This window comes from Pogoniulus pusillus, chromosome 1, assembly GCF_015220805.1.
Source record: "Pogoniulus pusillus isolate bPogPus1 chromosome 1, bPogPus1.pri, whole genome shotgun sequence".
NCBI classification, from domain to species: domain Eukaryota; kingdom Metazoa; phylum Chordata; class Aves; order Piciformes; family Lybiidae; genus Pogoniulus; species Pogoniulus pusillus.
In genome coordinates, this window is record NC_087264.1 from 28,724,552 (window position 1) to 28,738,537 (window position 13,986).

At 41.2% G+C, this 13,986-nt stretch overlaps 1 protein-coding gene across 3 annotated transcripts in view; it reads right to left on the bottom strand.

Annotated features, from left to right (window-relative positions):
* Positions 1 to 585: 585 nt before the first annotated feature.
* LOC135176854 (cytosolic phospholipase A2 epsilon-like) overlaps positions 586 to 13,986 on the bottom strand; it is a 34,779-nt gene continuing 21,378 nt past the window's right edge. The window contains exons 6-20 of one of the 3 annotated variants that reach the window (XM_064146277.1): positions 13,730 to 13,772; positions 13,479 to 13,542; positions 12,828 to 12,970; positions 12,473 to 12,565; positions 11,956 to 11,993; positions 11,164 to 11,299; positions 8,763 to 8,899; positions 8,055 to 8,277; positions 7,389 to 7,503; positions 6,671 to 6,808; positions 4,783 to 4,881; positions 3,104 to 3,298; positions 2,515 to 2,681; positions 1,179 to 1,365; positions 586 to 966 (exon numbers count right to left, since the gene is read on the bottom strand). In XM_064146277.1, the coding sequence (XP_064002347.1) occupies positions 746 to 966; positions 1,179 to 1,365; positions 2,515 to 2,681; positions 3,104 to 3,298; positions 4,783 to 4,881; positions 6,671 to 6,808; positions 7,389 to 7,503; positions 8,055 to 8,277; positions 8,763 to 8,899; positions 11,164 to 11,299; positions 11,956 to 11,993; positions 12,473 to 12,565; positions 12,828 to 12,970; positions 13,479 to 13,542; positions 13,730 to 13,772 (1,999 nt within the window). In that variant the 3' untranslated portion in view covers positions 586 to 745. Of the gene's footprint in view, positions 967 to 1,178; positions 1,366 to 2,514; positions 2,682 to 3,103; positions 3,299 to 4,782; positions 4,882 to 6,670; positions 6,809 to 7,388; positions 7,504 to 8,054; positions 8,278 to 8,762; positions 8,900 to 11,163; positions 11,300 to 11,955; positions 11,994 to 12,472; positions 12,566 to 12,827; positions 12,992 to 13,478; positions 13,543 to 13,729; positions 13,773 to 13,986 lie in introns of all 3 variants that reach the window. The other 2 variants (XM_064146268.1, XM_064146258.1) reach the window with 2 other exon arrangements.

Here is a 13,986-nt window from a genome sequence, read left to right on the forward strand (position 1 = left end):
AGCCCAGTGCAGAGCCACAAAGATGATTAAGGGAATGGAGCATCTTTCTTAGGAGGAGAGACTGAGGGATCTGGGGCTCTTTAGCTTGGAGAAGAGAAGACTTGAGAGGGAACCTCACCACTGTCTATAAATATGTAAAGGGTGAGTGCCAGGAGGATGGAGCCAGGCTCTGCTCAGTGATGCACAATGACAGGACAAGGGGCAATGGGTGGAAGCTGAGGCCTAGGAAGTTTCATTTAAACATGAGGAGGAATTTTTTTCCCTGCGAGGATGACAGAGCACCGGAACAGGCTGTGCAGGGGAGCTGTGGATTCTCCCTCTCTGGAGGCATTCAAAAACAGCCTGAACACATTCCTGTGTGATCTGGTATAGGTGATCCTGCTCTGGCAAGGGAGTTTGACTCCAGCCTCTGACATTCTGTGTTTTTTTATCGCTGCCCTCCCATTCCTGCATTAAAAAAAAAAAAAAATAGTAATAAGCCTTGCATCTCCTAACCTTTGATTTACTGCATCTACATGTACATGCATGAAAAAAAAGTGTTCACTCACAGTGAAATCCAACACAAATAAAGCAAGAGACTAGTAATTATTTTGTTTGATCAGTTTATCTCTGATTGCCATGTGGTGGAGAGGAACCACAGGCTGAGACAAGTCTTTGAAATTTCCCAAGTCCATCACGCCTGTTCCAAACAGGTCTGGATTCTTCTCCAGGGAGAACATAAATGGCATGGGTATCTTTCTGAAATTCAGCATGCAGTTTGTTTTGTGTGCTGTTGTTTCTGCTCTATGGCTGAATTCAAAGCCTGAAGGATCAGATGTTTGTTGTTCTGAATGTTGTAGCTGGTCAATTCTACCAGCTTGTCGAAGTCCTCCCCTGTGTAGGTAAAGCTATTTAAGCAGTACGGGGAAAAAGTGCTGGAGACATCCACATTGCCCTGTGCCATCTCAGCAGGGCTGCGCTCCACACCTGGCAAATAAAAAAGGGATATTGATGGGGTACAGACTTGTTTCCACATCCCACTTCCTACATATTGCTCCTCACTAACTAAACACCCACATTTTCTTCCGTGGAAGCCACAGGAGAGGAGGAAGCAGAACATAATAGACCACATTCCCCCATCCTGAGACAGCCAAAAGACAGCCAAGTGATGAGAAGGTCACCTCTGTCCCACAGCTTACCAGGTTCTTTGTATTTTCTGAAGGTGTCATTCACCAGTGGGAAAAAAACCACAATTGGTGCTTCTGGGGTCTCTCTGTCTTCAAAGATATAGCACTCCTTTAGATTTTTCTTTTCTTCTTCACTCAGGTTGATTTTGGGAAACGGGATTCCCTGCTTTAGGAAGTATTTGGAGGCTTCTTCCAAAGGCTGCATTCAGAACACAGAAAAAGCCAGACATTCTGTCACATTCCCCCTCCACCTTTTTCTAATGCATCCATCAAGGGCTCGTCACAAAGATCTGGGGCCAGCGTTCACTGTCACTATTTCTTCTGGCCTATCTGTCTTTCATGAGACATCAAGTACCAGTTATTAACAGAATAACAATTTAGGACTCAGACCCAAACTTTCAGTCTTCTTGTTGTTTCACCCCCTCCTCCTCAGCCTTTATCTGCAAGATAAATAAGATGCTCATGGCTGCAGGCAAGGGTGGGCTTGTTGCATAGTACACAGGAATGTGCCCCTTCCTGGCAAAAATCCTGAAATGAGCAGAATGAACGGGAATCTGAAGAGCTATGTTTTTTAAGTATGGATTTACAGAGGTACAAACATTTTGTTGACTTGGCATGAAATATTTAAAAGCTTGTTACTGTCTAATATGCCTTAAGATGATTATAGAATCTGATGTAGGCATCTGGGAGCAAATATGATTTTGACTGAACTTTTAATTAAATCTTTTGCATCTGTAACTTTTGAAAATAGTATTTTTTGTGCCTCAATCTGGTTGGTGACTATAAAAATTTTAGTCTTCAAGAATTTCTGTCTTACCTGTATCTAGTTACGGGAGTCATAGAACAAGTTATTAGCTGATATTTGACATAGCAGGTAAGGTGCCAAAGGGCAGTTCTTCCCCAAAATTTAGAATAAAAATAAAACCAAACTAAAATCTTATTGCTGTTCTAAAGACAGCTGGGCAAGCTACTTCTAACTCAGGTGCATGAGGATATCCTTAGATAGGTATCACAAGACAAATTAAATTAGTTCATGCATAGTGGTACACTAGTTCCAGAGAAATACTCTGTATGCAGTGTAGCTTCAATAGCCATATTAAGATCCCAGAAACACACAGGTCTATGGTTTTCCTATCAGAGAGTTTATAAAAGGTTTGGAAAATGGATACTAATTCTGTCTGCTTTAGAAGATTTACCATGATATTTACCAGCACCACTGAGAGACCTAATATTTCTCCCGCAATCTTTTATTTCTATATTAATTATTCTGGCTCCTTAGGAGGTACAGAGGACTAAAAAGGCTAAAAGACAGCAGACATTGTTAAAGAACACAGAGAGGTCATCACACCGATGTCTGTGATCCAGAAGAGTAGTTCAAATGTAGGACAACATCCACTTTTCTCTCAGGCCTCATGAGCGGCGGGTAGCTGATGTCTATGTATCCTGCTGTGTCTGCTAGGCACATGAACTCTGCTGTTTCTGTCAGCTGGCTGGGGAAATTCTCTAGTATAGTATCTAAAAGGAAATATATGTTATGATGAGTGATTCTCTGGAGAAGTAATATATCTGTTGTTTGGCTAATCACAGAGGAAGAAGTACCTCTTGCTTCTTCACCACTTATGCTTTACTAGACTGCCACACTATGGAAAACTCAGCCCTTGGCATAGAAGAGAAAGATCTGCCCATGGTAGAAAGGCCAAGCACCTTCACTTCTGATGATGCCCTTCTGTCCCTGATGAGCAGCAGTTGGCCTTCCTTGGAATCAAGTGACTTCCTGGAGCTGATCTGGCTGGATAAAATTTATCTAGCTATCTGGACATTGTTTCCAAAGTAAGGAAAAAAGCCTTTTCACCCTCTGCCTTCACCAATGAAAATACCAACCATCTAGGCAGAAAAAAAAAAAAAAAAAAAAAAAAAGATAATTCAGGGGTGTTTACCTTTCCATATATGGAAGCTTTTGCTCTGAAGGTATTCATTGTGCACCTGGAACCCCTTCAGGAAGTTGTAGAACTTTGAAACCATCACCCGTTCAGTCAGGATCTCCCGAATTATGCCCATGATGCCACATTCAGGTGTGACTAAGTAGGTGTCTAACTCATGGCTCCTGACTGGTGGGGAAGGCTCATGTCCTTCTGAAAGGTAGAGACGAACAAGTTGCTGTTCTTTGCAACACTAAAAATACCAAAAGGCATCTAATATGAACTCAATGAAAGAAGGTTGTAGTAGAAAGAAGATCCTAATTGCAACATAAAATCAAAATAAAGTAGGAAGAAGGAGAAAAATCAATCTTTGGAAAACATATTGCTTGAAAAACAAAGTCAGAATGGTAACAATCTTCCTAAAACTGGGGGGAAAAAGACAGACAATCTACTACTATGACTAATAGAAGTCACAGGTGGATTCCCTGTGTGAAGGGGAGGACAGGCTAAAAATCTGGACCAGTTTCTTTCAAACTTAATCCAAACCAGCTTTGGAAAACAAACACACACACACCCCAAAACTGTGAGTAGACACAGACACCCAGAAATAAGCAGAGAGAGTTGTCCTAAATGGCACCTAATGCAAACTCAACCACTTTCTATCACAAGTATTTATTGACCTCAGTGTTCTGCAACGCCTCCATGGAGAAAGTGATGAAAAGCACATAAACCATATTTCCTAACCACACATGAACACAGGAAAAACAGCTAACACATCTAAGGAGGACATGAGTTTACAACAAAATGAAAGACAACTTAAACAGATTTCCATGTATCGGCTACATCTGAACTGTCACCACCACCAACATATAAAATGTACCTGTGATGGTTTGGGTGTTACCCACCCCCCCCCCACACACACACTTGGAAATCACCCAGACTAGACTCAGCCAGCTCTGGAAATATGAATGAAGCTTATACTTGCAGCTAGCACAATATACAAGCAGATAGTTACAGTATATACAGTTATATACAGAAATATACAAGGTAAAAAGGTAATACAGAAACACAACAACCCTCCCAGAAACCTGAGTCCCCAGGAGGGGCTCCCAACTGCCCTTTCACCTTCCCCCTGCCCCTCTCAACCTTACCCCAGTCCCAAGGAAGAATGGAGGTTCAGCCAGGGGGTTAGGAAGCAAAGTGGATTAGTCCAAAATGGAGGGTGAGGTTAGAGAGTAAGATGCAGCTCAGCCAGTTCCCCAGCAGAAGTGAGAGAGGCTCCCTTATCTATGTTTTTCTTTTATTCATATACATCTCAGCAAGCCTATGAGCAAAGTAGGCATCACCATTGTTTTCCTTTCATGGCCTGTAATCTAGTTCTTCTCACCAAAACATTCTAGCCTGCTTCAAACTAGCACAGTACCGTCAGCCAAGGCAGACAGAGAGGAAAGTGCTGAGATGCTTGTTACAACATGCAGTTTTGCAGGAAGGACTCTAACAAAGATGATCTGTTTAAAAATATCAGTAGTTTTATATCTGGTGGCAAATCATCCCTTGTATAGATTCAACCCAAGGGAGAGTAATGGAAATAAAGATGTAAAAGCCTCAAAGATTTCACCCTATAAGACATCTGAATGTAATTCTCATATAAAGATTCATAAGGCAGTGGGCAAAGCAGAAACAGAAAAGTAACCAACCAACATCAACAGTCCTGGGCTGGGTACACCTCAGTGAGCGCCTTTGAGCAGAATGCCAAAAATCCAGGAGGTTGTAGGAAAAGACATTGCTCCACATGCCTGTGCAACGGTAGAGAACAGGTCAAATTGCTGTGGAAGAATGTTAATTGCAAGTATCCCTTTAAAAAAATAAAATCTGAAAGGTTGGGTTCTTTTGTGGCAACTCACATTGTTCTCCAAAAGCAACCTACAGTTTTAAACACCCTTTTGGGCTTTCAGTCACTGTAATTCATTGTCACATGCAACTATTGCTGGTACACTGCAAATGAGCATTTTCTGTCCTATAAGCAACTGTCATCAGACAGTAAAACCACGCCAGTTCCTATAAAATAAGGATTTGGTCTGCAAAGTGTGTCACGTACAGCTACACATTCAGTTGTCTGAAGGCTGATAGAGCACAATTTGGGATAGTCTGCAAAGTAGTTCTCTAAAACAAGACATCCTCACTGTCCCTTGTAAGTTTTCTCTTGCCACAAGTTGTTGTAAGGTTCCTCTCCCTCTCCTTGTCATTCTCATCCCTATAGTCCTTCTTCAAGTTTCACCCTTCCACTTAAAAGAACATCTGAAAATATCTCCCCAGTGGAGAAGTCTCCAAAAATCTTTGGGATCCTCCTAAGAACTTTGCCAGAGAAGGCAGTGATGAGTTTTGCCTTGAAAAATCTCTACTGATGAAAGCTCTGCTGTACAGAGGATGAAATAGTTTGAACTGTACAATACAGCAATTAGGCGCTCCATAAGTTAGTAACAGAAATACAATCCCCTTTTAAATCTGGGTTGTTTGTGGAGTGAGACAAGAAGCCAAGGGTCTTCTGCTTTCACAGGAAGTCCCCATAAGAATGGAAACCACTTGAGAACTATTAAAAATACATAATGAATCAATCAGAGATTCTCTGGCTCAGCACTTAGCTAGCAACCACAGTTCATACGCAAATTAATTACTGGCCAGTTTCCATCAACACGGCACAACCTCATCTCACTGCAGCTTTAAAAGCTTCTGCCCAGGCCTGCCGTAACAAGGCATCTCATCCGGTTTCTCCTCTCTTCATTTGGTGCCTTTTCAGTCCATAGCTCTTCTCTGTTCCCTGAGCCCTAGGAGTCAAATGCTGCTTGCACATTTTATTGGCTTTCAAAGTCCCACCAGAACTTGGTCATAATTACATGTTTCTCTAACCTGTTGCACGGAACTTTCATGGTACTTGTATGTGCTGAAGTAAAAGCTACAAGAGATTGCATCTTTTACTAAGGAAACAAAGTGGAAAATAGCAGACAAGCTTTCCTGCACTCTTACCTTTCTTCCAGAACCCTCAGTGTCTTGTGGTCCCCAATCTTTGCAGCTGTAGCCACTGCTCTTAGAAAAGGCTGTGCATCGCTCTGAAAACTGCACCTTTCTTTTATCTTTAAACTATCACGCTGTGACTAACAGCCCATTTTAATCGCATCCCAAGAGGGCATTACACAGTGTACCACTAGATGGCAACATTGTTTTGACTCTCTGTCATTCCAAATGGTGCACCCAGCCTAATTCAAGTGTTGAAAAGGAGAACACAGACCTCAGACCAGACTGCATATGTTGGGTATGCTTGCTGCCTGGCCACTTTGAGTTTGAACGTGCTGCACCACTGTCATCACAAAACTTCCTTTAAAGTACTTTTTAGCCTAACTCCAGCACCTAAGGAGGCAGGCAGAAATGAGAACAACCTGGAGCTCACCCAGAGTTGAGAACAACATAATGTACACTTTGCTTTAGTCCTGAATGTTGCAAGGCAATGGTTGCAATACACAGCATCTGTGTACACTAAAAGTAAACACCGTCTTTATGTAATTCACATTTTCACAAGGAGTACTTCACCTTTCATGAAGCAGATACGGGATTCAGGCAGCTTCTTCATCAAGCGACCCATGAAGAACTCGCTTCCAAAATCCTCAGCACGAATGAAGGCACCATACTTTAAGAACCCAACCTCATAAGGAGTGAACTCCACCCATTCTGCAGAGGAACAAAATGAACTTTTAAATCTGAGTCCTATCCCTGCAGAAAGGGCTCTGAAATGACACAGAAGCAGATGCAGGAGAAACGCCATCAGCAGGGTGATTACAGAACAGAATTCCTCAGGGTGAGGAGCTACCATTCAACTGGTTTGAATGAGCTACCATTCAGCTCATTCAATGTTACCGAGCGAGCTACCATTCAGCTGCTCAGTCAGTAACATTTCCCAAACCTGTTCATTCAGAACTGTCCAGCAAGCTCCTGCAGATAAAACATAAGTGAAGTTTATACTGAAAGGGGTTAGCTCAAATTACCCTACATGTAGAGCTAAGGCTTTGACCTGTGAGTACCTTCGCTGTCCTTAAGCACTTCCCTTAGATGTCTCCTGCCCCATGGAAGATGGATTCCTCCCAGAGCCTAGGCACAAAGTCTAGACATTGAAGAAGGAGCTAAGAAGAAACGAAACTGTTTATAAATGCTATGGTTCAGCATGCAAGAGATTGCAGGACATGCCAGTAACTGATAATGTAGATAATCTGAACACCAACCAAGTCCAGATATAGCTCAGTTTTGCCATCACCTTTGAATTCTGAAAGACTGTAGTCTTTTTTGATGTTGAGGACCATGTAGATAGGTAGTGGATTCTGACCCTGACTCAGCGCCTGTCGTTCATCTGAGAGTTTGTGGTTGTTCTTCTGTGAATTGACCAGAAATATAGAATGAGAAAAACCAAGGGATCTTCTTGGCATAGTGTATAGGATTACAGCAAAATAAATGCCTGCTTCCATCTCCGTGTTCTCATTCTCTCCACTCATTTTGTGTCTAGACCTTATTTTTTAACCAAGAAATGATCTAAACATTTACACATACACATAAGCTTATTTAATTGCAAGTGAACTGTAGGATAATGGTCTCTTTCTCTCTTCTCAGTATATGCATCTATTTTACATGGATTAAGTTCTCACAGTGAGAAACAGAGCAAATGAAGCCAAGGGCAGGATTCTGCTGTTGGCTGCTCAGATACATTGATAGAAGGTTTTCTGCTCCACAGAATATACCTTGGCCTGTAAACGTGTTGATATGTGGGGACAAATTCTTTGCTTTGTAGCCAGCAGAAACAATCTGCTGGATTATGCTGGCATGCTCTTAGGCTAGCATCTATCCTTGGAGATAGCATCTGTCCTTGGAGCTTCATTTGCCATACAACAGTATTCAGTAGCTGTTAGGTAAATTAGAGACACACTACCCCATCACTTAATGCTTTTTCTAGCAGAAGCCCCCAAAAATCAACGCTAGAGATCTGGTAACCCTCTTGCTTCCGCAGTTTTAGCTCCTTGTCATAGTACTTCAAACTCTCCAGGGAAAAGCAGCTCAGTTTGCACTTTGTCATATGTTTGCGGACTTCACTAATCGGTCTGGAGAGATCTCTGCGTGACCAGTCAGGGCTCTGATACAAATGGGATAAGGTCCTGGGGGAAAAAGAAAAAAAATAAAAGGAAGTACATTCTCATATACTTGAGATGCTTTCACTCTTTAGGCTTGGATTTAAGGACCACATCAAATTATCTTGACATTAAAAACATCTTTTGGGCTTAGTTTATTATTGAGTATGGGGGGGGAATATATATATATTTTTTTTTTTTTTTTTTTAAGAGGACCCCTCAAATCACCAGAGAAACCTGAAGACTTGCAAACCCCCCTCTGTGCTATGTAGGTTTATGCACAAGACTAATTTGCAGCAGTCATTAGTTAGAAAGGATCCTAGAAGTGAAACAAAGCCTTAAAGAGTGTTCCCTGTAAGCAGTGCCTAAGCCATGTACTGGTTCAGGCAATGTGCTCCCAATGCAACTATAAAAAAGCTTGAGTCTGAAGTAAAGCAAGACAAAATGAATAAATCTCTCATACATCAGACTATGGAGATGACAAATAATGTCTCTGTTCAGTATCTCCTTACCATGTTGAACCAGATGACCCAGTGATGTATGAAATAGTATCTAAGAGGTCCAGCTTCTGAAGACCTAATAGGTTGCCTAACAATGATGTCAGTGCCCGGGTGCCACCTCCTGTTGTCATGACTGCTATGACTGGTACCTGTTAAATACCAACACACCAATGGTAAGCAACAACTTAGTTTACATTCTTATGCTCAGTTGCTGCATTTCTGTCCCATAAGAAATTCCAATATTTCCATGTTCCCTCAAGCATGGTGAAAATGATGAAAGTTGATATTTTCTACAGGGGGTGGGAGGAAATAAACAGTAGTTGTTAACTAGCTATGACATTTTTTATCAAAATCAAGCAGTTTTGGTTCTAAGTAGTTACATGCTGCTTTACCAAAACAGCTCAAAACTTGTTCTCTAAAGACATTTCAATATTAGACTGAATTTTCCTCAGTGGAACATCATCACATAAGAGCTCTATTTTGAGAACAAGCAGAGCTCATCCTCCTTTGCAAGAATAATGACCAGATTTCCTATAAAGTACCTAGGCTATATAATTGCAGTGCAACAACAAAGCCTAATTGCATGGAAATCATGTTACAAGAAGACAAATTTCTCCAAGAAACCCACTGGGAGAAGAAGATCCAAATAACATTTCCCATATATATTTCCAGACAATTGCATCAAGGAAAAGAAAATGAGAAGTGGCCTGATTCAACACAAACATTTCACACCAAGGAAAGATATTCTGATTTGGGTTTTTCTGACCACAACAACAACAACAAAAAAACCATTCTGTTGGTAGAAAATCTGAAGATAGTAGTATTTCTTTAAAAAATTCTTATACTTAAGAAACTGCCTTCTTTTTTTCCACTGAAACTAGTGTGCTAGTGAGAAATGGTGTGCTAATGCGATCGGTTTGTGAGCAGGGACATCACTTACGACACCTAGAACCACTCTGCCACAGTAGATTTAAGATGTCTTTGGTCCAGCTGTCCTGCTTAAGTGAAAACTAATAACCTCTCAAAATGAAAACTTTGTTTCTGAAATACCGTATCATAGACCATATTTCCTCCCTAAAGCACCAATCATCCCCACACCAGCATGGATATGAAGAAAACCAAACCCTAACCCAGTTAGACAAATAAGAGAAAAATGTTTAATGTCTTTGAGCTGTTAGTGCCAACAGAGCTGTGATGATAGGCATCAGAGGAGGCAGCCTGTCATAAGAAACATTCCCTTCAATGTTACTGCCATTTGAACTGTTAGGTTTTCTCCCTCCAAAATTTGATAATGTATAATACCTGATGGGGCCTTGGTGACTGAAAGTTCAACTAAGAGAGCAGGACTAGAGGGCAGGGATGCCATACAGAGGGACCTGGACAGGCTGCAGAGCTGGCCACAGGCCAATCTCATGATATTCAACAAGGCTAAGTGTAAAGTCCTGCAGTCAGGTCAGCACAATCTTAAGCACAAATCCAGGCTGGGTGGCAAATAGCTGGGGGGCAACGCTGAGGAAAAGGACCTGGGGGTCTGGGTTGATGAAAAACTCAACGTGAGCCAGCAGTGCATGCACAGCCGAGACAGCAACCTTGTCCAGGGCTGCACCAAGAGAAGAGTGGCAAACAGGGCAAAGGAGGTGATTCTTCCCCTTTACTCTGCTCTCCTCAGACCCCACCTGGAGTACTGTGTACAGTGCTGGAGCCCCCAACACAGGAAAGACATTGAACTGTTGGAGAGAGTCCAGAGGAGGGCCACAAAGATGATCAGAGCTGTGCTATGAGAGTTGTGGCTCTTCAGCCTGGAGAAGAGAAGGCTTCCAGGAGACCTTGTAGTAGCCTTCCAGTATCTGAAGGGGACCTGCAGGAGGGCTGGGGAGGGACTATTTACAAGGTCTTGTAATGACAGGATGAGGAGTAATGGGTTTAAACTGGAAGAGGGGCAGATTTAAACTAGATGTTAGGAAGAAGTTCTATACAGTGAGGGTGGTGAGACACTGGCACAGGTTGCCCAGGGAGGTTGTGGCTGCTCCCTCCCCGGATGTGTTCAAGGCCAGGTTGGATGAGGCCTTGAGCAACTTATTCGAGTGGGAGGTGTCCCTGTCTATGGTGGAGGGTTGGAACTAGATGATCTTTGAGGTCACTTCCAACCTAAACCATTCTATGCCTAGCCAGATCTATAATTCACAGATGAAAAAGAAATCAGGGAGAAAAAAAAATCTCATTTGTTTTCTGAGCAAATATGCACACCAATTGGATTTGCTATTATCCCTGCTCTCACATTGTTCCATCTAAACATTTCTCAGCACTTTACATGAGGTGCTGAATGCATCAGAGCTGCTTGAGGAACAACACAAGAAAGGCTACAAGCAAACACATTTCTGTTACACAGCATGGTCCATGGCACTCTCCATACCTCGTGGTCTTGTAAGTCTTGCTCTAAATGCAGTGCTTTCTTCAGAGCAGAAGCCACAAACTTCTTCCTTTTCTGTAGGAAATTTTTCTCCTCCATACACAGATCAAAATCCAAGCGAACATCCAAGTTTCTTGACCTCAAACAAAGTCCAGAGTTAAACAGAATGTGCACAAGTGCTTACAACTCATGCCTGAACCCACAGTTACAAGTCGCAGATTCTACTATCAGGCTTAGAAAAGGCCCCACAAAAGCACATCACAGACACTATAGAAAAGGTGGAGAAAAGGCTAAGAGAGATTAGAAGCTGTACATTCTTACAGAGAATAAAATCAACCTAAGAAAACCCTGAATAATTGCCAAACCAGAAATAACATTTATTGCCACAGTGAGTTTTAATAAATGTCTAACATAAATTGATATATAGATATTATAAACAGTGAGATATTTAGGATTTGCTGCCTGAACTCCCCCAAGTTCTGTAAGTGCAAATACTCTGAATTCTTTGCAGGTAAGGAAAGTAAGGCATAAATTCATAGCTCCATGGATTTTGCTGACAGGAAAGATTGATCTTCCTAAGCAAACTGGTTCCCTGCAGAGTAACATAACAGGAAATTTCACCCAGCACAGTCAACAGAGTTTTCCTTCTGGACATAAGTAACACAGAATGAACAGGGGTGAACACAATCACTGACTTAATGTGTTCTACTTCTGTTGCAGGATAAGGTAAGAAAGCAAAAAGCTGAGCACCATCTTTTTTTCACAACCACAAATTTAAAAGACAGAATTTCTTACCAATTATTTGACTTCACACGTAAATTGATTGTTTCATCCTAGGGAGGAAAACAAAACAAACCAACAGACCACACTAGAAGCACTGGAGATGATTTTATATCCTATGCTTTCAATCAGCTCTGAAGCCCTTTGCTTCTCCTAAGAGCTGTGTTGGAGCCACAAAGCTGTAACAGTCAGAAAATCCATTCAGTTTTTAAGACTCCAAGTTTTCTTTGTTTTCTTTAAACTGTTTTATACTGAAGATCCAGCACCAGCTCTGCCAGCGTTGTCCCATCTTGCCTCATTGTTTGTGTTTGCTGTGACATAAATTATTCCCCCAAGCTGGTCACAGACATCACTTTGCAAACATTTGGCTGTGGTTTTTGGTTCTACAGGTCCATAACGCTCTCTGCTAGGAATGTAAGAGCACCAACATTTGCATACCTCAATGCCTACTTCACAATGGCCTAAATAACTCCTGCCTATGAAGCTTTAGTCCATAGTTTCACATTTATTCTAAAAAGCTGGTATAAATCACCTTTGCCACTGCTACTTTCTCCATGAAGGGAAGTGAATCCAGAGGAATAGTAAGGGATGCATGGGAGTATTTTTTCTCTTCACCTGAGGTACTCTGAAAAACAAAATATTATGTCGAAAAATATTTAATCTACACACTACAAAATGTGTTGCCATCAACTTATTTTTCTTCAAACAGTGTCACCATGTAACAGCTTCCAAGTTAGCACCTAATATTTAGGGGTCTCAGAAGGTACAGTGCCCTTCTACAGCAGATCATAAAAGACGGGTTTTAATTAGAAAATACAAGTTCTTTTCATGTGTCAGGTATGGAAAACCATGAGTTCATTGTGCTTACTCATGCTGCAATCACATACCAAGCAGAAACAAGGCTTCTTCTCTGCCAGAGCCACACAGAGCTCTGACAGGCTGTACTTGATGTAATGGAAGTCCAGGGACAGCGTGGGTTGCCTGGATATGCCCAAAGAGAGTGTCTGGCTCTCTTCATAGGATCCCTTCACTGAAAATAAGAAGTCTTTTTCTAAATTAAAAAATAAATAATGAAAATGTAGAGAAGTTAATGTCTCTGATCTCAAAGAGAACATTCCACAGTCGCTCAGACATTGTCATTTTTAATATACAAAATATTCAACAGTGCTTAAAAGCTCACAGGAAACATTACAGTAAGGAGAATTAAAACAAATTAAAAATTAAAACAAAAAGCTAATAAAGCAGCAACAGCACAATGTAATAATAGATGTAAATATATATATTTATCTCAATAACTTACATCAGTAATAAGATTCATTATCACTCCTGGTTTTCATCCTAATTTCAGTCCCATCTTTATAGTCATCACAGACACACTGTTAAGTGTTGCATTTATGACCCTGCCTATACTCCTAACTATCTGGTTCTTGTGCCTCAGCTTTAAGAAAAAAGTAGGAAAATTACAAGAAAATGACCCCAAAATTTGAGAGATTTTCAGTTTATCATAAGATTTTTTTTTTCCTAGTTTAAATTCTAACCTGAAGGTTCTTTCTTTGTCCATTTATTGTCCACCAGGACTTCCAAGCAGGAAATTTCACGAGACTGTAGCAGGGATGAATGATAAGAGAATTAACTATACAAAACATGCTGTATCTGAGTCACTTCACTGCACTGTCAGCCTGCACATCTCCCTCCCCTTAAACCCTTCCTGCCATGAGATGTTGAGGTACCTGCCCATTTGCATCACTAGCATGAAAATTAACATAGAAGAGAAACAGTTTAACATTACCACTAATACACCATTAGTGACCAGCTTCTCAGGAGGGACTGGACTGAAAGAGAGGGAAAAAATACAGTCAGAATTTAAATTACCTAAATACATCTTTAAATGAGCACCAAGGAATAACACTTCCCTTAAAGGTTGCCTGGTCGAGCATAGTCTCAAATATGTTACTGATTTTTAATTTGGGGAGATATCTGAAATGTCTTCCATATTTTTTTTTATGATAATGGTAAGCAGTGGTAATAAGCACAGTGGCTGCCATT